Here is a 23,932-nt window from a genome sequence, read left to right as displayed (position 1 = left end):
GTCTATAAGCAGGCTGCCTCAGACTGCAAATCTCTAAACAGAGTATTTTCAGTTCAATTCAACCAGGACAGATTGTAGTACTTTTTACTACATGCAAACTGCATGCAAGTCTTGGGGAGGAACAAAGATAAAATACACTTCTGCTTGATGAGCTCTTACAGGAGAACTAGACATTCAATCAATCATGTACAGTAATTAAAATTTACTGAACAGGGAGGGGCGCCTGGGTGGCTCAGTCAGTTAAGTGTCCGACTTCAGCTCAGGTCATGAACTCATAGCTCGTGAGTTCAAGCCCTGCGTCCGGCTCTGTGCTGACAGCTCAGAGCCTGGAGCCTGCTTCGGATTCTGTGTCTCCCTCTTTCTCTGCTCCTCCCCCACTCATGCTCTGTCTCTCAAAAATAAATGAGCATTAAAAAAAATAAAAGTTCACCTTAGATCTTCCATAATCCTGTTTCTGCTAGAAAAGTCTTTTCTCAAGTGTTTATAAAACATAAACCATGCTGCATATGAAAGAATGCTGTGCTACAGTTAAAAGAATGAGAAAATTTAGTATTAAAAGATCTCCAAGCTATAATTACAAATCAACAGAATAATGCAGGAAGATTACATCTACGTTAAAAAAACAAAAGCACCACCTTACCCAGTTCTCCACATGGAGACCCATGCGCACACATGCACAAAGGTCTGAGGCCACCCCCACCGAACTGCTGACAGAGGTCTCCCCTGGGGAAGGGACTAGGAGGTTCATAAACGGCAACTTCAGTTTTATCAGTAACTTTTTCATTTGACAACAATGTAGTTTTTTTCATTTCTTAGGTAATAAAAGTTCACACTGTTTCATTTAGCGTGCTGTACTTTCAAATCCTTAATTCCAGCCCCTTCCTTTTCTGCCCCCTCACATCAATGAGGATGGCTCAAAGCAGTAAAGGGCACAACAGAGCTTATCTCACAGCCATCAGGACAAGTGTGAACTCACAGAAAGTACGTGCAGGAGTGCTGGGCACACACTCTGATGAATGCTCACCACAACTGCTTATAAGATACTTCATGTGACCCTATGATTTGGTAAAAAACTTATTTTCTAAAAAATTTTTACTATAGAAAATCTTGACATTTTAGAAAAACCAGGATCAACAGTATTTGAGTGGATTTTTTTTTTTTTTTTTTTTTTTTACCATAATGAAAATAAATCTTCAGCTAAGAAAGGCTAATTGTAGTGGCGCCTGGGTGGCTCAGTCGGTTGGGCGTCCGATTTCGGCTCAGGTCATGATCTCACGGTTTAAGTTCGAGCCCCACATCGGGCTCTGTGTGCTGACAGCTGGAAGCCTGGAGCTGCTTCAGGTTCTGTGTCTCCTTCTCTCTCTGCCCCTCCCCGCTTGTGCTCTGTCTCTCTCTGTCTCTCTCTCTCTGTCTGTCTCTCTCTCACGAGCGCGCTCTCAAAATAAACATAAAAAAAAAAAAAGGCTAATAATTGTACTTTCCTCCTGTTTTGCAATTCCTTACTATCAATGAGGCTCCCTTTTTTTTTTTTCATTTTATTTTTTCCATTTTTGGCTGTTTATAGTTCTTATGAATTATGGTTTTGTACATCTCATTAGGATACTGATCTTTTTGTCAGAGGTAATATTTTGGTATTTTTAAGTAGTCAAACCTCTCAATCCTAGTTATATTTGATGTTTTAAAAGTAATGAATATGCATTACATTATCAGAACTTGTAAAAATACTAAACTATGGAATAATATAGGTGATATAATCTGACCTCAGGTTGGAGGCTGAAACAGATGATGTAAATCAAATGTCATGTAAGCACTCGACACAGAAAGGCTGAAGCCCTCCACAACCTCAGCTCTCCCTGATCTATATAACCATCATTAACAGTTCAAGATATGTGCTTCTACTTTTGTATGGTCCCACCTCTGCTATTAGCTATATGACATTGGAAGTGACTTAACCTCTTGGCTCAGTTTCTTCACACAGAGTTAAAAAACAAACAAACTTCCTTCATTTTCTGAAACATTCATTCCAGCCAGTTTGAAAGACCAGCAAACAAAGCATCTGGTGCTTAATGTTTTGAGATATTGTAAAATAGCTTCAATAATAATCCTTCTCCATCTTCTCTCCCAAGTAAACTTGTGGCACTTGTCACTTAAAAGCAAGAAGGGCCATTTCTGGCATGGCCTGATATTGTTGAGGGGGAAAAAAGGGCAATTTTTCTAGTTTAAATGATTTGAAGATCATAAAATAACAAAGGAACTATAAGAAAATCGTAATAGTGAATGCAGTTTTTTTCTCATTATTTTGAATTTTATTGGTTGATGGGGAAAATGGAACTCTTTGAGGGCCATATTGTTTTAGCATTTGAAAAGGTCAATTTAGTCGACATACCCTAAGATCGATCAATTATACCTCAAGGCTGAAGTTCTCTGGCAAAAGTATTCAAAATATTGTCAGGTTGATATTCCTGGCTTAAACAGAAGTGCCTAACTCAGAGTATTCTACATGTAACATGTGATTTAGTGGCTTTGGCCCAGAACTTGTAAAAGAAAAACTGGGGGACTGTGGCCAAAAAAACGAACCCAGCATCATAAGAAGTCACTGACAGAAGGCTGGAAATCTGTCAACTTTTAATCTCTTCCTGTACATCTGGAGGAGGATTGGAAGGGTGATAGATCTTTGAGTTGCCCAGATGTGATATGGAAAGAATAACTAGTATAGGAGAGATTTACTATGCGTGTAAGAGGAACATGTTCCCCTTAAATGCTTCCCTTCCATCAACCAATATCTCCTCCAACTTGTGCACCCTGCGACAGTTTTTTTTATAATGCTTAATTGCTATTTCTTAAGATGAAAATATCAACAAAGATTCTCCAAGAGACCTCTTTCTTTATGTCTATGCCAATGGTTCTCTTTTGGGAGGAGTAGACAATTTTGCCCACAAGAGGTCATTTGATGATACTCACAGACATTTTTGGTGGCCCACTGGGGAGACGGGCTGCTAATGGCATCTAGTGGGTGGAGTCCAGGGATGATGCTAAATGTCCTATAACATACAGGACAGTACCCCACATCTAAGGATTATTAGGTCCAAAATGCCAATTGTTCCGAGACTGAGAAACTCTGGTCCATACAAATTCTAAAATACCCAATGCTCAGAATGTGTTTAAATCTGGATTCAACTGTCTGCTTCGGCCCCAAAATTACCTAAAGTAGAGCTCACAAGTGTATTCAAATACTTATGAATAAAAACCATTAAAAAATAAACCAGTGGTCAAAAATAAAAATTATAGGGGCACCTGGGCGGCTGAGTCAGTTAAGTGTCCAACTTTGGCTCATATCACGATCTCGAGCTTCCTGAGTTTGAGCCCTTCCTGTCAGGCTCTGTGCCATCAGGCTCTGTGCTGACAGCTTGGAGCCTGGAGCCTGCTTCAGATTCTCTCTGCCCTCCCCTGCTCACACTCAGCCTCTCTCTACCCCTCAAAAATAAACATTAAAAAAAACATTTTAATAAAAAATAAAAATTATAAAGCCATTATAAAATGAATTCTACATCTAAGTTACTCCAGCAGAAAAACAACACCCTTTAAAGTACAGTGGGAAACTCTATAAAGTTCAAGACTCAGAGAGTCAATCTACTCCCAGATGACTGTTCTACAAAGAAAGATGCCAAGTGCTCTGACAAATAGAAAGATGCCAACTTCACATGGAAACGATCACGTTTCCCAGCTACAAGCTTTTATAGTTGCAAAAAAGGGGAGCAAGAAAGATCACGACACATATTACTAATTGCAATCCAGTTCCATTAATATTCCTGTCAATATCATGCTTTAATTTTGCCCTTCAAGAAAACTCATCTGCAGAGTAAGTTCTGAAAACAGACTTTATCCAAAGGCTCACTATTTTGCTGTAAAATTGCTACTGACCCAACTTACCAAAGACATGGAAAAACTCAAGCAAGATGTTCTTTTTCATTTCAGTTTCTAGAAAAACAGATTGACTTTAAGTATTGTCATTTCTCACCTTTCCCCTACAAACACAACTAATGTGACAGAAGAATGTTCACATGACTTACAATTTTGTCTGACCCATAGATCTTCTCCAACTGTTCAGCAACATCCCTTGTTCCATCTGGGCTTCCATCATCTATGATTATAATTTCATAGCTGATTCCACTAAAATAAAAAAAGAAAGTTTGTATTGCTTGCAGAGACAATACTCTCCAATTAAAAAATAACTTTAAAATTACTATTTCCTCACCAATATAAGTGGGAATTTATGTCATATTAATCACCAAAGAAAACTTCAATTCCCAAATGAAACAAATGTCAAACATTTAGTACTTTACCTCCAAACTCAGCAGCCTATGGATAAAAACGTTACAATGAAGTCCTGAGATAAAAAAAAAATTCTCGGGGCACCTGGGTGGCGCAGTCGGTTAAGTGTCCGACTACAGCCAGGTCACGATCTCGCGGTCCGTGAGTTCGAGCCCCGTGTCAGGCTCTGGGCTGATGTCTCAGAGCCTGGAGCCTGTTTCCGATTCTGTGTCTCCCTCTCTCTCTGCCCCTCCCCCATTCATGCTCTGTCTCTCTCTGTCCCAAAAATAAAGAAATGTTGAAAAAAAAAAAATTCTCAAATCAAAAACACACTGTTTAAAAACTCACAGCGATTACATATACATCCGTCCATTATACACCATAGGATATCATAAAATTTTACTTACCTACTTTGGAAGTGGAATTATAGAACCTTAGTATCAAGTCTTAGTTATAAAAAATATTTCAAAAGTACATTTAAAAGATATCTCAAGGGGCGCCTGGGTGGCTCAGTCAGTTGAGCATCTGACTTCGGCTCAGGTCATGATTTTGCGGTTCATGAGTTCAAGCCCCACGTCAGGCTCTGTGCTGACAGCTCAGAGACTGGAGTCTGCTTCAGATTCTGTGTCTTCCACTCTCTCTGCCCCTCCCCAGGCTGGCAGTTTGTCTCTGTCTCTCAAAAAAAAAAAAAAAGCTTAAAAAAAAAAAAAGATATCTCAAGTTGACTGAGTTGATATTCTTTTATTTATTTTTAATGTTCTATTTGAGAGAGACAGTGTGCATTGGGGCGGGGGGGGGGGGTGGTGAAGCAGAGAGAAGGGAAGACAGAATCCCAAGCAGACTCCATGCACTCAGCATGGAGGCAGAGGCCCATGCAGGGCTCTAACACACAAACCGCGAGATCATGACTTGAGCAGAAATCAAGAGTTGGCCACAACCCATTGAGCCACCTTAGACTGAATATTCTTTTAAATTTAATCCCAAATAAATTTAAATAACATAATCAGGAACAAATAGGATTTCATTTCATCTGTTAAAAAACCCTCTTTAAAATGGTGACATAATCTTTACACCACTATTTCAAATAGTTGTACCATTATCTCACGTCATTAGAAAGAGCACAGAAAATTACATAAGATTTTAATGTGCTTCAAAATTAAAATCTCTCTGCTGGCTCTCCATTAACTTTATGTTACAGTTTCTATTCTAAAAATAAGCCAACACAATACTTGGATGTACATGTGATCACTGCATCTTCCTCCACCCCCCTTTTAGATTTTTTTTGGATAACTTTATTGGGAAGCTTAAGGACAAAGTAAAGGAAGCACATCAAACCCCCACAACACTGTTTCCTCTTGGTCTTAATAAACATATGTAAGGAAATCAGCAAGAAAACATTCATTCTGTTAAAAGGCTTTCAAAAGTCAGCCCCAAAATCCAAAAAGAAGGGTAAAATCAGCCCATCTGTTAAGCCTTCTCCCCTAGGTGCTTTAGTACTTAACAAGCCAAAACCTGTTAAGATGTTGATTCCAGTTGATATGCTGAAAGAGATATACTTCATAAAGAAATGAAGTCATTCATAAGCAAATTATTCCTTTCTCTCATTTCAAAGTGCCCAGAACACCTGAGGGTAAGGGTAGTTTAAAGGAATCAAGCTAAACTCCCTTTAAGTAATCTGACCATATCTGAAAATAGTTGTTTCCTTCATTAAACATCATTCTGATTAAAGTAAAAAATATTTGAGAATCAGAAGACAAAATAAACAAGATCAACTATATTAAGATAATTTCTCTAATTTGCAAAGTGGTTGTAAAAACCAAAATAAAAAATAAAGAAAAAGATATGAGTACAAAAACTGCAAGGAGCCACGTACATTAAGACAGTTAGTTACAGGGCGCCTGGGTGGCTCAGTCGGTTAGCGTCTGATTCTTGATTTCAGCTTTGGTAATTTCATGATTCGTGAGTCTGAGCTCCACGTTGGGCTCTGTGCTGGCAGCGTGGGGCCTGCCTGGGATTCTCTCTCTCTCTCTCTCTCTCTCTCAAAATAAATAAAATAAACTTAAAAAAAAAAAAAAGCAATATTTTTCACCAATTAGCATTTTCAAAAATGTTAAGTTTAATAAAGCTCAGGTTGGTTGGTTAGTAGGGAAACAGGCACTCTCCAAATAATGCTAGTCCTAAGGTGGTACAATCATTTTTTCTGTGAGCAATTTGTTGATTTTTATATTTTTGAGAGAGAGAGAGAGTAGGGGAGGGGCGAGAGAGGGAGACAGAAGATCCAAAGTGGGCTCTGCACTGAGGGCAGGTATGGGGGTGGCAGTCACCAGCTGCGAGATCATGACCTGGGTTGAAGTCAGATGCCCAACCGACTGAGTCACCAGGCGCCCCTAAAGCTTTTTTAGTTTGTTTTTTTTTCTTTTTTGTTTTGTTTTGTTTTGTTTTGTTTTTTGAGAGAGAGCAAGCGTGACCATGCAAGCAGGAGAGGGAATAACTGTCCATTTTAAGCACATCAGTTGACCCAGTAATTCCATCCTGAAGACTTTATCCCCAGTACACTAGTAAAAGTATGAGCATGTTTGCTGTAACAGTCATTTAATAAAGGAGCATTCAGTGTGTGTCAAGCGCTCTTCTAAATGCTGGACAATATGGTGCGAGCAAAGTACCTGTTTTCATTCGTAAAACAAAAGTCAAAAAAGAAAAACAAGAAAGCTCTAGAAATAATCTGTGTTCACGGAGATGACCTGGTTAAATTATAACACAGCCATATAGAAAGTTACTTAATTTTCGAAGTTTGTATGTGTTGATACAGAAAGATCTTCATCTATACGCGATCCCACTGGATCTAAAACAAGCTACTTCATACTGATACCAGCATCTTCCGAAATCTTAAAAACATTGTACAGCACTTTCAAATTCAAACTCTAAAAGCCCCAGTTTCTAGCAACCACACCAAACATCCACTAGTGACCAACGAAGTTGCCCAGGCCAGCAGCAGCTCCCTAACCCACAGAGATCAAACCTCATGCTTACATAAGCACTCAGCACGGGGGCGGGAGTGAGCGTGCTCGGTTAGTCTCCCGGCTCCTGCCGCATCCTGACCACCCAGAAGTAGGAGTGAGGTCAAGCTTTCAACCTCGCTCCGACTGAAAAGGTGGACAACGCTACTAAGAAAAAGACAACCAGGGGCGTGGGGTGGGGTTGGGGGACAGAGGATGGGAGTGTACAATAAAAGGAACGTCTCATAAAACCCAAGGGCAAGAATGAGAACCCGAGACACAGAATGAACCCCAGAAGTATCCGCCGCCTCTTTCTCGCAGGGTGGCCTTCTCCCCGAGGCTTCCCTCAAGAGCCGAAGGGAGGCCTGCAGGGACTCCTCGCGCAGCCAACTGCCGACACCCAGGCCGGCGAAGCCAGCTCATCTCATTCCTCGGGGAGGGCGGCAGGGCACGCTACCTCTCGGAGAAGCTTTTCACCAGCAGCCACACGATGAGCGGTAGGTTCTCGCGCTCGTTGTAAGTGGGCAAAAGCACCGAATACTTGTCCTGTCGCGGGACGCGCCCCTCCGGCTCCCGCCGAGACCTACGAGGGCTACCGCTCGCTTCCTCGGAGGCCATGGCGGAACTGCGCGAGACGCCGGAAACGGAATGACGTCACGTGGCGCGGGAAGGGGCGGGTCGGACCGTACCAAATTCGGGGAGAGGGGGACAGTCCATGTGGCCAGGTTCTAGTTCTCCTAAGGCTCTCCTCATGGTTCCGTTGGAAATATCCAGGAACTATAAATCTTTAAACTTGAATCTTAGGGTTTCTTCAGGAAGTGCATGTCTAGTTTTCGCTTTTTTCCCCAGCTCCGTAAAATTATTTAGTTTATTCCAGTCGCTAGGAGACGGCAAGCCGGAAGCGGAAATGCTCTTCAGGACAACTTCCGGGAGGGGCGCCATGGCTTCCAGGGAGGAGGTACTCGCCTTGCAGGCTCAAGTTGCCCAGCGCGAGGAGGAGCTGAGTTTCCTGAAGCAGAAGCTGGCGGCGGCTATTTTGGCGGAGCAGGAGCCAGAGCGGCTGGTTTCGGTATCACCCCTGCCGCCGAAGGCCTCCCTGTCTCGAGATGAGATTTTGCGCTATAGCCGGCAGTTGGTGCTTCCTGAGCTGGGCGTGCAGGGACAGCTGCGCCTGGCCGCTGCATCGGTGCTAGTAGTGGGCTGCGGTGGGCTCGGCTGCCCACTGGCGCAGTACCTGGCAGCGGCCGGCGTAGGCCGCCTTGGCCTTGTGGACTACGACGTAGTAGAAATGAGCAACTTGGCCCGCCAGGTGCTGCATGGCGAGGCACTGGCCGGGCAGGCCAAGGTCTTTTCGGCCGCCGCCTCGCTGCGCCGCCTCAATTCGGCGGTGGAGTGCGTGCCTTATGCAGAGGCGCTTACGCCAGCCACGGCGCTAGACTTAGTCCGCCGCTATGACGTGGTGGCTGACTGCTCTGACAACGTGCCCACTCGCTACCTGGTTAATGACGCATGTGTGCTAGCCGGCCGGCCTCTCGTGTCAGCCAGCGCCCTGCGCTTTGAGGGCCAAATCACGGTCTACCACTATGACGGCGGGCCTTGCTACCGCTGCGTATTCCCTCAGCCACCTCCAGCGGAGACAGTGACCAACTGCGCGGATGGCGGGGTGCTCGGTGTCGTAACCGGGGTCCTGGGCTGCTTGCAGGCGCTGGAAGTGTTGAAGATCGCAGCAGGCCTGGGCCCGTCTTACAGCGGCAGCCTGTTGATCTTTGATGCGCTCAGAGGCCATTTTCGTTGTATTCAGCTTCGGGGCCGCAGGCCTGACTGTGCAGCTTGTGGGGAGCGGCCCACAGTGACTGCCCTGCAGGACTACGAAGCCTTCTGTGGTTCCTCAGCCACTGATAAGTGCCGCTCTCTGCGGTTGCTGAGCCCAGAGGAGCGAGTTTCGGTCACCGACTATAAGCGACTTCTGGATTCCGGCTCACCCCACCTGTTGCTGGACGTTAGGCCTCAAGTGGAGGTGGACATCTGTCGTTTGCCTCATGCCTTACACATCCCTTTGAAACGTTTGGAACGGAGGGATGCAGAGAGCCTGGAACTCTTAGGAGAAGCTATCCGGGAAGGGAAGCAGGGCACACAGGAAGGGGCAGCTTTCCCGGTTTATGTGATTTGCAAACTGGGCAATGACTCCCAGAAAGCCGTGAAGATCCTGCAGTCCTTGACAGCAGTCCAGGAGTTAGAATCTTACACAGTTCAAGATGTTGTGGGGGGCCTTATGGCTTGGGCTGCCAAAATCGATGGAACATTTCCGCAGTACTGAGGCGGATGGGAGAGTCTGACCTGAGGAAGATGGCTGTGTTACCCAAAAGATACATTTATTTGCATTTTTTTTTCAGGAATGTATGGAAGAGCCTGAATACCTCAACTCCTTTATATAAGGGGCTTTGTTGTCGTAACGTATTGGATGCTGTCATTTTCAGTTATATTACTGTTTCTGAGATCTGTCTTGTGTTTTTAGCACTCGGATGAGGTCTTGAACGTATGAGTTGTAATGTTAAGTGACAGGGTTTTGCGTTTTGATAGATCGTGTGTCCCTTTTTGTCCACCTCCCTCAATCAAAAAGTACTTTAAATCGTCCGTTTTGATGCTTGGAAAAGTGTTGTAAACGTAGTTTTACTAAATTGATCACAGATGATATACTTAAGGTCAGTTTAATGTTTGCTAAGACATTGTTTGGGTCTTTTTTCTACTTCAAAGGATAGACTATATTGCTACCGAAGTAAGTGTTTAAAATGTAAATTGTTTTAATTATGTTGGGAAGGGTATTCTGTTAAACATTTTGGATTAATATCAAAGTGAGATATTTGTAGTTTAGCAAGATAAACCTTTGTAGTCTGTCAGTTTCTCTTACAAATTGATGATTTAGAAAAAATGTTTCTTATAGTGTTGTATACGTGATATACTGCGGTTTGGCTTGCTTTGATATCTTCAAGCTTAAGTCCCAACCTTCTGCTCTCCCCTGCCCTTTTTTCCTTATCCAACCTGTTATTTTTCTTTCTTGCTTTACCGGCCAAGGACCCCAAATACAATACTGAATTAAAGTGGAATAGTGAGCATTCTTATCTCCTTCACAATCAGGTGAAAAACTTGACTATTTGACCAGTATTACTTGTTATTGCTTTACCAGAGATGCCCTTTATCAGATTAAAGAATTTTCCTTCCGTGTATAGTTTGCTAAGCTTTGGTTGAATTCGTCAAGTGCTTTTTCTGCATTATTAGGTGCTGCTTTTTTTTCACTTCGGTTAATGCAGTAAACTACATTGATTCTTTTTATGGTGGCAAAACACACACACACACACACACACACACACACACACACAATTTACCCCTCAATAACTTTCAGGCATACAATACAGTATTGTCAACCACATGCACACGCTGCGCAACAGATCCTGGAGCCCGCATCCCACGTGGCTGAAACACCCACCAAACAACTCCCCACTTCTCCCCTTCAATTTACTCTTTCTACTTTGATTTAATCTATTTTATTCCAGGATTTTATGGCAGTACAAATTGTAGGTGCTTTTATGTTTGCTTCCTAAACAACATTTTCATGAGATGGAAGGTAGTCTGCCTAACTTCTAAATACGTACAAAATTAAAGGCAAAGATTTGGTGAGTATCTGGGGCAAATTGAGTACATGTCATGTCAAAAGAGCCTCCACTCTCCAGCTGATTGTTGCCTGCGAGTCTATAATTCTCAGAAATCACAGATGTGTGGAATCTTTGTATCTCTGGCTACAATATATATACATAGAATATATACAGTATATATGCAAAGTTTATGCGGGCCAGACAAAACCCTCTGCAGGTCAGATTTACTCAGCAGTCTGCAATCTCTGATATAGACTCTTAGTTTATCATAAAAGGGTGGTATTATTTACCAAATGCAAAATTAGGATAGCCCTTACTTTTTAACTGTGAAATACGGTAACCCACGTTACAGGAGCAGGTTTCTTGTGCTTTTCCCCCAAGGAGTTGTGGAAATGAATGACTGAGGCCAGGAGAAGAGAACAAAGATAGCAGGCCTGTGTCTCAGCTTCTTACTTCCAGGACAAAAGCTGCTTCTGATCCATATTAAACAAGAAAGTGGACGTAGGAACTCCTTGATATTCTAAAGAGTGATGGCCTAAAGTTAAGCAGTTTTGGTAGTCCCTGCAAACTTGGTTGTCAATAGCACAGGTGACTCTAGCTGCTGACGTGGGAAAAGGGCTTATGAAAGTGAGATACGGTGCTTCTAAGAATCTGGGTGAATGCCTGGGAGCTATTCATTCCAGGAGTGATGGCCAAAGCCATGCACAGAACTGATCTGAGAACACTTGCTGTGCAATGCTGCCCCATCTAGCACTAGGGGAAACTGCTAGGGTACCTCACTGATCTTAACTTGACCTGGCCCCGCTGCTCTCCCAGAAAGTCCAACACTTTAGCCACAGCTCAGGGCAGAAAGCAGAATCGGCTTTACATCGATTGCTCTTTTTTTTTTTTTTTAATCTTTATTTTTGAAAAAGAGAGAGACAGAGCTTGAGCGGGGGAGGGGCAGAGAGAGACAGGGAGACACAGAATCCGAAGCAGGCTCCAGGCTCTGAGCTGTCAGCACAGAGCCTGACGCGGAGCTTGAACCCACGAACCGTGAGATCATGACCTGAGTCAAAGTCGGACACTCAGCCAACTGAGCCACCCAGGTGCCTCCATCAATTGTTCTTAGCCTTCTGAGGTGTGTCTGTTAGAGTAAATCCTAGTCACATGCCTATATCCTAGTGGCAAGAGCGGCTGGGAATGTGAGTTTTGACGTCTACAATCAGAGGCAGAACTCAATCTGGGTTTTTTGTTTTGAAAAGATGGGCTGTTGACATGACAGGTATCTGTTACAGGATCCAGATTTTTTTATTCTTTGCAGTTTTGTTTTCTGTGGGGATTGTGGCCAGTTTTTTAATATTCATATGGGATTTTAATTTGTAACTTTTTTCCTTTTCATTTAACACACATCAAGTGTACCAGTCACTATTCTAAACTCTGGGATAAAGAAGAACAAGAGATTTCCTGTTTCAGAATTTACATGTAAATGGGGGGAGACCAATCAACAAGTAAATTTGTGTTGAGTGTCATAAACGAAATGAAACTGCTGTTTGGGGGTGGGGAAGGAAGTGCTATTTTGCATCATTAGCTCTTTGCAGAAGGGTCCACATGAAACCCAAACGTAAATGGTGATAATGAGCCATTTTGATTTGGGAGAACATCCCTGACCGGGAGAAAAACAAGTGGAAAGACCCTGAGGCAAATAAACTTGTCAAGTTCAAGAAACTGAAGAAGCAAGTGGGTTGTGAGCAATTGAGAGTATAAGAAGGCAAGGTTTATGGAGATTGGGAACACATGAAGTAGGCAGTAGACCAGAAGTTTGGTTTTTAGTCCAAGTAAAATAACAGCTTAACATTTATTGGGCACTTACACTGTGATTTGGAATTTGAACCCAGATGGTCTGTCTGAAGAGCCAGGGCCCTAAGCAGTATGCTACACTGCCTCTCAGTGAGAACTTTGTAACTTTCATGTTTCACTTTTGAGAAACAATCCATGCCCTGAGAGTCGGAAGGGAAGAGCTTGGATTTCAGAAGCGGCAGAAATGGACTCGGATGCCCTTGGCTTGCACACTTCTCTCTAGGGAAGGAAAGCCTGGAAATCCTCTGACACCAGTGGGTTACCTAGGTAATGTCTGGTTAATAATGAGCCACTTTGGTCAAGGAAGTTGAGAAATAAGGTCTCAACATGAGTCACAGATGGTAAATAGAAGGGTTGCCAAGGAGGGGGGTCAAAAAAGGGCGGTAAGCCTCCTGAGAATGTTCCCATAGGAGAGGAACAACTTTTTTTCCCCCAATGTTGTTTATTTTTAATTAGCTGCTCCCTCCCACAGCAGCAGAGGGGCCCCTCAGAGCCTGAGGTCAGGTATGTAGCCTAGCTTCTTCACCCAGGAGAAGATTTGTTTGTTTTTATAGGTTGTATCTTCTCAGGATTCCATATGTAAAGTGAGGTAGCCCTGTCCAGGTAATAATAAAATCTCATCATTTGAAACAGTGCACCTGCCTTAAGATTCAGGATAATTCTGGAGTCAGTTTGGAATATTAAAAAAAATGGTGCAGGGGTGGTAAAGTCTTTCGCAAATAAAACGGTAAAAAGGGTTAATTCATACCTTTGATGAACTATAATCTCTGAAGCACTCAGGATATGAAAGAAAAGCTCATTAAACCAGCCCAGAATTGGGGTAATAGGATATCATTTATTACGAAGTTCTATATAGTGGTACTGATTCTGGCTTTTAATCTTCAGTCCAGTTATTCAGAATGTAAGAAACAATTGTGAATTGTCTAGGTGTTTCGTCCCTTACTCAGAATGCTATTTGTCAAACAAGCTGCTGAAGGGGAGGAAAGTGAAAAGTCTCAGGTCTTAAAATTTCCCTCCTCGGTGGCACCTTGGTTATAAAACCAGGGGTAGGGTGACATTGATGGAAGATATTTTGGGCATTTTTCTTTAAGTTTATTTATTTTGAGAGAGACAGAGAGAGTGCAAGCAGGGGAGGGGCAGAGAGAGAAAGAAAAGAGAGTCCCAAGCAGGCTCTGTGCACCAAACCCACAAAACTGTCAGATGAGGACAGGAGCCGAAACCAAGATCCCAGCAGCTTAACTGACTGGGCCCCCCAGACCCCCCTGGGCATGCTTTCAAATGAGCAGTGCTTTACCCAATGCTTCCAGATGAGGGAGGCCAGAGACAAAGTATTAGAATAGAACAGTCCAAAGTTCAGGTGAGTTGAAACAGGGGACTCTTAAGTCCAGTAAAACTCCAAGCAAGGCTTGCTTTATTGGGAAACAAGGAGAGGTGGTGGTTTACAATCTTGACTTAATCATCCCCTGGGGTGAACTCTGGCTTGTCTACCCAACAGCCTCTCCAGTTCCACTTTCCCCTCCACTGGCAGGGCTGAAAATATCCTTTCTTAGCCTCCCCTGCAGTTTTTGAGGAACGTGCCTTTCTAAACACTTTCTTCCATCAAATACGGTTCAAATCTGTTCACCATAGTCATGCCACATCTCTCCATCAATTTTGTAACTGTTAAGAAACACACACACACCATCGGTTAGTTGCACTGTTGAGGGCCAAGAGTGCTACTCATCTCAGGTCTTAAGATAATAAAAAAGGAAGGGGGCGTAGGGTGGCTCAGTCTGTTAAGCATCCGACTTCTGCTCAGGTCATGATCTCACGGTTCGTGGGTTCGAGCCCCACGTTGGACTTCCTGCCGTCGGCACAGAGCCCTGTGCCAGATCCTGTCTCCCTCTCTCTGCCCCTTAACCGCTAGCACTCTCTCTCTTAAATTTTTTTTTTTTTAATGTTTATTGTTGAGAGAGAGAGAGAGACAGAGCGTGAGTGGGGGAGGGGCAGAGAGAGAGGGAGACACCGAATCCAAAGCAGGCTCCAGGCTCTGAGCTGTCAGCACAGAGCCCATTGTGGGGCTCGAACACACAAACAGCGAGATCATGGCCTGAGTCGAAGTCGGACACTCAACCGACCGAGCCACCCAGGCGCCCTTCTCTCTCTTTTAAAAATAAATAAACGGGTGCCTGGGTGGCTCAGTCGGTTGGTTGGGCGTCCGACTTCGTCTTAGGTCATGATCTCACCGTTCGTGAGTTCGAGCCCTGCATCAGGCTCTGTGCTCTGTGCTGACAGCTCAGAGCTTGGAGGCTGCTTCCGATTCTGTGTCTCCCTCTCTCTCTGCCCCTCCCCTGCTCACACTCTCTCTCTCAAAAATAAATAAACATGAAAATTATTTTTAAAAAGCTTATATATTGAAAAATAAATAAACATTTAGAAAAAGATTTTTAAATGTACCTTTGTACAGCAGGGACTACTGCCTTAAATTTATACTAATGGAAGCATCCTTTTGGTAGTCTTGAGAGCTGCGAAGGAAAATAGGACTTTTAGATCACAAGTTTCATTTGACATAATGAACAACAGTTAAATATCTATCTGGCACGGAGCTTCAAGTGATTTGTAAACTCCGTAACTCCAGGGGCTAGCCAAGAAAATGAGGAAGGGTGGCCAGCTAGGGACCCTGGCGGTCTAGGATTACACAGCACGTCTAAAACCACTAAACAGCTTCAGCCCACTTGCCTGTGCAGGAATACGGGTATGGTATTGTGAAATCTTTCAGTATTACGAAGAAATTCTGGATGTTTGGAGACCCGAACTTGGATCCTTGGAGTTTTCTGTGAAATCTCCTGATTTGGAATGTTGAGGATGGATTTTAAAATTCTGAAACTGTTTTACCAATGGAAACATACCTGTAGGCTGGATAAAGGCTTTAGGTTTAAAGAGAAACACAAATGACAGCAAAACACGATTTGAGTCTTAGGTAGCTTGGTGCATATGGAGTTAATTAAGTTAATTAAGTTAATTAAGTGTTGGGGGTAGTAGCCTACAGCAGTTTAACAATTTTAACACCTGTATTATATGCTTTGCATTTATATTGTATTCATAAGCTGATCATCTTAGGTGGTTCAAGTTTTGAAGGCAAGTATACTTTTTTGTTCATTTTCATGCCTTGCAAATTTAATATAACATAAAGTGGTTTGAGATTGATATTTTTCAAAGACTGAAAAATTGGTATTGGGGTGTTTTGTGCACTGTCAATCTATGCTCTGCTTTTCCTAGTATTTTGATGAATTGGTGATTGCATGTAATTTCTTTTTTTGTTTGTTTACATTTATTTATTTTTGAGAGACAGAGAAACAGAGCAGACGTGGAGAGGGGCAGAGAGAGAAGGAGACAGAATCCAAAGCAGGCGCCAGGCTCCGAGCTGTCAGCACAGAGCCCGATGTGGGGCTCAAACTCACAAACCATGAGATCGTGACCTGAGCCAAAGTCGGACGCTTACCGACTGAGCCACCCAGGTGCCCCAATTGCATTTAATTTCTTAGGAAAAGGTACCTGCATAATAGATAATCGGAGTGGAGATGGGCACGTATGATGGAAATGAGAGTTTACATGATATATTTGGAGATTTGCCACCGGTAGTGTTTAGGCCGGATTAGACCCATAAATTAACCTCTAATAACAGCAGGAAAAAAGAGTATGGTTAAATGGGTTAAGTTTTCTTGAAAAAAAAAAATTGAAAGATAGGTGATTCATAATAATTATCTGAAAAAGAGATTTTTATTATCCTTTTGAACATTTACTTCTTTTTTACCAATTTTTTAAATGTTTTTTTTATTTTGATTTTTTTTTTTAATTTATATCCCGATTAGTTAGCATATAGCGCAATGATGATTTCAGGAGTAGATTCCAGTGATTCATCCCAACAAGTGTCTTCCTTAATGTCCCTTACCCATTTAGCCCATCTCTCCCACCCACAACCCCTCCAGCAACCCTCAGTTTGTTCTCTGTATTTAAGAATCTCTTATGGTTTGTCCCCTTCCCTGTTTTTATATTATTTTTGCTTCCCTTCCCTTATGTTCATCTGTTTTCTATCTTAAATTCCACATGAGTGAAATCACATATTCGTCTTTGACTAATTTCGCTTAGCCTAACACCCTCTTGTACCATCGCATTGTTGCAAATGGCAAGATTTTATTCTTTGCTTTTTTAATGCTTTTATTTATTTTTGAGAGACAGAGCACAAGCAGGGGAGGGGCAGAGAGAGGGAGACACAGCGTCCAAAGCAGGCTCCAGGCTCTGAACTGTCAGCACAGAGCCCAACGTGGGGCTTGAACCCATGAACCATGAGATCATGACCTGAGCCGAAGTCAGACACCTAACCAACTGAGCCACCCAGGCTCCCCTTGATTTCATTCTTTTTGACTGCCAAGTAATGCTCCATTGTATATATATACCACATCTTTATCCAGTTGTCAGTCGATGCACATTTGGGCTCTTTCCATACTTTGGCTATCGTCAATAACACTACTATAAACATTGGGGTGCATGTGCCCCTTTGAAACAGCACACCTGTATTCCCTGGATAAATACCTAGTAGCACTATTGCTGGGTCGTAAGGTAGTTCTATTTTCAGTTTTTTGAGGAACCTCCATAGTGTTTTCCAGAGTGGCTGCACCAGCTTGCATTGCCACCGACCATGCAAAAGAGATCCTCTTTCTCCGCACCTCGCCAACATCTGTTGTTGCTGAGTTGTTCATGTGAGCCCTTCTGACAGGTGTGAGGTGGTCTCTCATTGTGGTTTTGATTTGTATTTCCCTGATGATGAGGGATGTTGAGCATTTTTTCCCGTGTCTGTTGGCCATCTAGATGTCTTCTTTGGAAAAGTGTCTAGTCATGTCTTTTGCCCATTTCTTCACTAGATTATTTGTTGTTTGGGTGCTGAGTTTGAGAAGTTCTTTAGAGATTTTGGATACTAACCCTTTATCTGATATGTCGTTTGCAAATATCTTCTCTCATTCTGTCGGTTGCCTTTCAGTTTTGCTGATTGTTTCCTTCGCCGTGCAGAAAATTTTTATCTTGATGAGGTTCCGATAGTGAATTTTTGCTTTTGTTTCCCTCATCTCTGGACAAGTAAGAAGTTGAGTAAGAAGCTGCTGTGGCCGAGGCCGAAGAGGTTTTTGCCTGCTTTCTCCTCTACGATTTTGATGGCTTCCTATCTTACGTTTAGGTCTTTCATCCATTTTGAGTTTATTTTTGTGCTCTACACTTTCTTTAACCAGTTCCCCCATTGAAGAACATTCAGGATTTTTACTTTTTTTTTTTTTTTTTTTGCTATTAGTAATAGTGCTTCAAAGAGTATCTTGATATTTATATCTTTGTACAAATACATTTAACAAATAATCAAGCGCTTCCTATGTGCCCAGCATGGTTCTAGGAACACCTGTGAGAGTATATGTGTAGGATAAATTCCTTGAAATGGTATTGTTTCGAAGAGAGTGCTACGCTCTGATTTTGAGTAGGCAGTGCTAAATTTCCTTCCCAAGGGGCTATATTCATGTTCTCCAACATGCCTATGAAAGGCTGTTTCCCAACACCCTTGCCAGCTTAGTGTTTTCAGACTTTTAGATCTTTGCCAATCTGATGGTTAAAACAAACCAGCAACCCCTCATTGCGTTATTTTACATTTTTACTACAAGTTTGAGTAGTGTTCCATTTGCTTAAAAGCGTTTTTGAATAAGAAAGTTCTTTATTCTTTGCTCATTTTTCTACTGAGTGATCTCATTCTTATTGATATATGTGTATAATTAAGAAAGACCACTGGGGGGGGATCTGTATTCCTTAGCAAAACGGTTTTGAATGAATTCATTCTGCAGATATAGTGACAGTCCTCTGTGTCCCCGGTGCTGGCTGCGTTCTGGGGACTCAAGGTAATTAGGATGTGAGGCCTTCTTTATTTTACAACTTCATACATGTCATTTACAGAGCGTTTCTAACCTACATTATTTCATCTAATCCTTCAGCAGGGAATCAATTCTTTATCTGAGATACAGGGAACTATCTCTTGTTTTCAGGGTCATCTTGTGTGTTCTTATCAATAATAGATTTCCTTGAAATAATTTAGTTGGCGGGGAGGCTTATTCTCAAAGTGGAATCCTTCTGCTGCTAATGAGATGAGCCTCTCTTGTCCCTGTAGAGCGTCTTAGAAAAGATTCTACTGTAGCCTGAGTGAAATTTGCAGCTGTTCCCAAATATTTTATGCGTCCTGACCATCATCAGAAAACCTTTTTCTTGGAGCCATGGAGGGACATTGTAAGCAATGAATGCCACTGTAAAGAGACCTGTGTCCTGTTCGTCCATTGCCGATGGCCTCTTGTTGGGTCTTAATTTAAGAGGAGATGGTTGGGGTCAGGGCACTTAGGACACCTAGACCATTAGTTAAGCTCAGATATTTCTCTCTCTCTCTCTCTCTCTCTCTGTCTCTCTTTTTTTTTTTTTTTTTAATTTTTTTTTTCAACGTTTATTTATTTTTGGGACAGAGAGAGACAGATCATGAACGGGGGAGGGGCAGAGAGAGAGGGAGACACAGAATCGGAAACAGGCTCCAGGCTCTGAGCCATCAGCCCAGAGCCTGACGCGGGGCTCGAACTCCCGAACCGTGAGATCGTGACCTGGCTGAAGTCGGACGCTTAACCGACTGCGCCACCCAGGCGCCCCTCTGTCTCTCTCTCTTTTAAAAATAAACTTTTCTTATTTATTTTGAGAGATGCAGTATGCACGTGAGCAGGGGACAGGGATAGAGAGAATCCCAGGCAGGCTTTGCACAGTGCAGACCCTGATGTGGGGCTCAAACCCGTAAACCATGAGATCATGTCCTGACCTGAAATCAAGAGTTAATGCTTAAGTGACTGAACTACCCAGGCGCCCCAAAGCTCAGATATTTCTGATACATATTCTTTATTTCCAATGCATGGGTTGCATATACTATTTTATTTAAGATTCTCTGTGTACACATTTATGATATAATTTTACACTTGAGTTGCTTGATTTGAAAACAAGCATACCATGGGAACTGGTTTAGCACTTAGTACTTTTCCGAGCCCCTGTCTCACTCCCCCACTGTACTACCAAAGCTTCCTGGGATCTCCTCCCACATCAATGGCTTGCATCCAGATTCTCGTCCCAGGACCCCTCCTCACTCAACTCTCTCCTGGGAGCTGACACTCAGCAGGTGTCCAGAAAGCATGTAAAAAAATGTCTCCGGCAGCTGAAGCATGTAAAGAAGACTGGCATGGGGGCGCCTGGGTGGCGCAGTCGGTTAAGCGGCCGACTTCAGCCAGGTCACGATCTCGCGGTCCGGGAGTTCGAGCCCCGCGTCAGGCTCTGGGCTGATGGCTCAGAGCCTGGAGCCTGTTTCCGATTCTGTGTCTCCCTCTCTCTCTGCCCCTCCCCCGTTCATGCTCTGTCTCTCTCTGTCCCAAAGGTAAATAAACGTTGAAAAAAAAAAAATTTAAAAAAAAAGAAGACTGGCATGGAAGCTTCGGATCTCATTTCTTTTTGTTTTGGTTTTTGACTTACTTTCTAATTAAAAAAAATTTTTTTTAAGTTTATTTAGTTTGAGAGAGAGCCAGAGACCAAGCAGGGGGGTGGGTGCAGAGAAAGAGAAGGGGTGGGGGAGAGAAAATCCCAAGCATACTCTGTGCTGTCAGCTCAGAGCCCAACTTGGGGCTCAATCCAAGGAACCATGAGATCATGACCTGAGCCAAAACCAAGAGTGAGACACTTAACCGACTGAGCCACCCAGGCGCCCCTTGACATATAAAGGAGGACTAGACAACATAGTTGTCTTAGTTCACACTGGATTTTACCTGAATGGACTGCATTACATTTGGTGCATTCCACAAATACTCTGGTTTCTTCTGCATGCTGGGTACTGGAACTTCTCCTCTGGAACTTTATTCCGGGGGCCCTTAGGAAACACACGGAAGGGACGCCCGCCGGGGCTTCTCCCTGCACCCCTTCCCGCCCCCGGCCTGGGCTCCCCAGCCATAAGGTTGCACAGGGAGGCAGAAGCTGAAGTGTCCAGGCAGAAGTAAACACCTCCTCACACCCATTGCAGCTCTGGGCTGGCTGATCGCTTGGCTGGATGCTGGGGACACCTGATGGTCAGCAAGGGACTGACCGATGACAGTCATCCAGCAAATCAAATCTACTGCAAATCTCACAAAAGATACAGAATTTCACAAGGCTAACACAGGTGATGTTGGAGAACTGCTCAAAGCTCCCAAAGGCGCCACACGAGGATCCGAAAGACAACAGCAAAGAGGAAATCCACAGGACGATGCTCCGAGAGGCACTTGTGTAGGAGAATTATGTGAAAACAAACAGGAGTCTTTTAGAACATCAGCGAAACTTCATATAATTTCCAGGAGTGTCTAGAAATTATATTGCAGGGCGCCTGCGTGGCTCAGTCGGTTGAGCTTCTGACTTCAGCTCGGGTCATGATCTCACGGTCCATGAGTTCGAGCCCCGCGTCCGGCTCTGTGCTGACAGCTCAGAGCCGGGGACCTGCTTCGGATTCTGTGTCTCCGTCTCTCTCTGCCCCTCCCCTGCTTGCGTTCTGTCTCTCTCTTTCTCAAAAATAAATAAACGTTAAAAAAAAAAAGAAAAAAAAAAAGAAATTATATTCCAGAAACAACCCTCCTTATGTTTGGGCTATGAGAGTAAAGTGGTCGTTTGTTGGAACACGGAATGGTTTTTGTTGAAAATTTACCCCCAAAACCTATTCCTCGTCTATCCTTTGTTCCAAGGATGAGATTATAGTCCACAATAACCCACCTTTTATTAAATAAAATTGTTATTATTTTTTTATTTTGGAGTAATTATCGGTGCGCCAAAGTTGCAAAAAACCTACAGAGCCCATGTGGCCTCCCCCAGTTTCCCAAGTTGCTATCTTGCATAACTATGCAACAATATCAAATTGAGGGAAACGACATCAATGCAATCCAGAGTTCATTCAGATTTCACCAGCTACGTGCATTCGTTGGTGTATATCTTTGCGGTTTTATCAAGTGTAGCTTCGTAACAGTAAAGATACAAACCTGTCCTATTACCCCAGGGATCCCTTCAGCTACCCTTTTATGGCCACACCCACCCGCCCCCATTCCCAACCCCAGCAACCACTAGTAAAGAATTCTGTGATTTCGAGAATGTTACATAAATGGAATTATACAGCGTGTAACCTTTAGCAACGGGCTCTTTTTCACTCGGAGTGATTTCCCTGAGGTGGCTGGTGGGTAGAATAGTTTTGCCACAAAAGAGAAGCCTCGGTTCCTAGCCCTCAGGCCCCGTGAATGTGACTACACTTATACGGCCAAGGGGTCTTTGCAGATGGAATTAATTTAAGGATCTTGGGATGTAATTATGTTGGATATCTGTTGGGCCCGAAGTCCTACGCCTGGTGTCCTTGTAAGAGAAAAGGGAGGGAGGAGTGAGACAGAGACCCACAGAGGGAAGGCCACACGAAGACAGAGCAGAGGCTGGCGCGTGGCACCTACAAGGCCCAGAGTTCTAAGAGTCACCGGCAGCCGCCAGGAGCTGGGAGACAGGCCTAGAAGATTCTCCCTCGGAGCCTGTGGTGGGAACCGGCCCTGGGGACACCTTGTGTTGGATTTCTGGCCTCCAGAACTACGAGAATAAATTTCCTCTTCGTAAAGCCACCAAATTCATGGTAATTGCTTATGGCAGTTGTAGGAAACTGGCAGAAACCCCATCCAGGTTGCTGCGACGATCCCTTTCACTGCTGAGTGGGGTCCGTGGTGCGTGGCGTGCAGTGGTTTAATTGTTCATCTGGTTATTTCCGGTCTGGGGCTATTACGAAGAAAGCTGCTAAGAACATACATAGACATATTTTCAAATAAATTTTTACTTTCATTTTTTCAAGAGAAAGCCCCGAGGAAACTTTTCTCCCCGCCACTATTTAATCTGAAATTTGGTCTTCCCCCCTCCCTGTTTTTTTTTTTAAATATTCATTTTTTTTTTTCAACGTTTATTTATTTTTGGGACAGAGAGAGACAGAGTATGAACGGGGGAGGGGCAGAGAGAGAGGGAGACACAGAATCGGAAACAGGCTCCAGGCTCTGAGCCATCAGCCCAGAGCCTGACGCGGGGCTCGAACTCACGGACCGCGAGATCGTGACCTGGCTGAAGTCGGACACTTAACCGACTGCGCCACCCAGGCGCCCCTAAATATTCATTTTTTGAGAGAGACAGAGCACAAGTGGGGGAGGGGGAGAGGGAGACACGGAACTCGAAGCAGGCTCCAGGCCCTGAGCTGTCAGCACAGAGCCGGACGCAGGGCTCAAACCCACGAACCGTGAGATCAGGACCTGAGTGAAAACCAAGAGTTGGATGCTTAACTGACTGAGCCATCCAGCCGCCCCTGGTCTCCTTAAGTAGACTTACTATAAACAGCCTGTTCCTAGTGGTAAGGAAAATCTGCCTAGCTAGGGCCCACTGCCGTTAGCTCATCTGGCTATAAGAATTGCACCCTGGTGGACCCGTAGTTTTGGACGGGGGTGCAAATTAGACTGGCCAGAATTAATGCAACGTGAAAGGCTGCTTCAAAAGAGCAGAGTTTAGAAATTCAGTGTTAGGACTCTCACCCCGGCCTTGTCTTCTTACATCTGGGGATTAGCGCTCGCTCCAGCTGACATGGCATATGGAGAGCCACGTGAAAGACCCACAGACCACACAGGGTACACTTGCCGCTTGACACGCATGAGGAGTTTAGAAGAATGTTCCGGCAGCCTTGGGAAGGAAGGCTATTGAATACAGCAGCTTACTCGGCTTGGCCGAGGTTCTATTTCCCTTCTGTTCCGCAGCCAAGCCAGGAGAGGCTGCGGGGCCTCGAGTCAGTCTCCGCCTTGCTCCTTGTCTTTTTCGAATATTTTTTGAGCACTCTCTCTGTGCCAGCACTGGGGGGAGGGGGTGCGGTCAATAAGGTAGACACCGCACTCTTTACTCCCAAAGCTCGTGTTGTAGTGAGAGAGAAATATTTATTTTCATTTTTTTTAATCTTTATTTTTGAGAGAGAGAGAGAGAGAGAGAGCGTGAGCAGGGGAGGGGCAGAGAGAGAGGGAGACCCAGAATCCGAAG

The 23,932-nt window shown here is 43.7% G+C and overlaps 2 protein-coding genes and 1 long non-coding RNA gene across 4 annotated transcripts in view; 2 read left to right on the top strand and 1 right to left on the bottom strand.

The window, feature by feature from the left end:
- DPM1 (dolichyl-phosphate mannosyltransferase subunit 1, catalytic) overlaps positions 1–8,250 on the bottom strand; it is a 20,706-nt gene extending 12,456 nt beyond the window's left edge. Inside the window, exons 1-2 of one of the 2 annotated variants that reach the window (XM_045444232.1) lie at positions 7,765–8,250; positions 4,071–4,170 (exon numbers count right to left, since the gene is read on the bottom strand). In XM_045444232.1, coding sequence (XP_045300188.1) covers positions 4,071–4,170; positions 7,765–7,925 — 261 coding nt within the window. In that variant the 5' untranslated portion in view covers positions 7,926–8,250. The remainder of the gene's footprint in view (positions 1–4,070; positions 4,171–7,764) is intronic. The other variant, XM_045444233.1, reaches the window with a different exon arrangement.
- Positions 6,469–23,932, top strand: LOC123580016. The gene is made up of 3 exons (XR_006703078.1): positions 6,469–6,556; positions 14,223–14,227; positions 23,866–23,932. It is a non-coding gene; the product is annotated as an uncharacterized LOC123580016 (long non-coding RNA).
- On the top strand, positions 8,223–10,529 carry MOCS3 (molybdenum cofactor synthesis 3). The gene has a single exon (XM_045444231.1). The coding sequence runs from the start codon at positions 8,248–8,250 to the stop codon at positions 9,622–9,624; it is 1,377 nt and encodes a 458-aa protein (XP_045300187.1). The 5' UTR covers positions 8,223–8,247; the 3' UTR covers positions 9,625–10,529.

The sequence above is a fragment of the Leopardus geoffroyi genome, chromosome A3, assembly GCF_018350155.1.
Source record: "Leopardus geoffroyi isolate Oge1 chromosome A3, O.geoffroyi_Oge1_pat1.0, whole genome shotgun sequence".
In the NCBI taxonomy this organism is placed as follows: domain Eukaryota; kingdom Metazoa; phylum Chordata; class Mammalia; order Carnivora; family Felidae; genus Leopardus; species Leopardus geoffroyi.
The sequence above is the reverse complement of the archived record's forward strand: the minus strand, read 5'-3'. Positions and strand labels throughout refer to the sequence as shown.

Bases quoted from the DNA above. Each gene is read 5' to 3' on its own strand.
- MOCS3 (XM_045444231.1), top strand. From the start codon at position 8,248: ATGGCTTCCAGGGAGGAGGTACTCGCCTTGCAGGCTCAAGTTGCCCAG.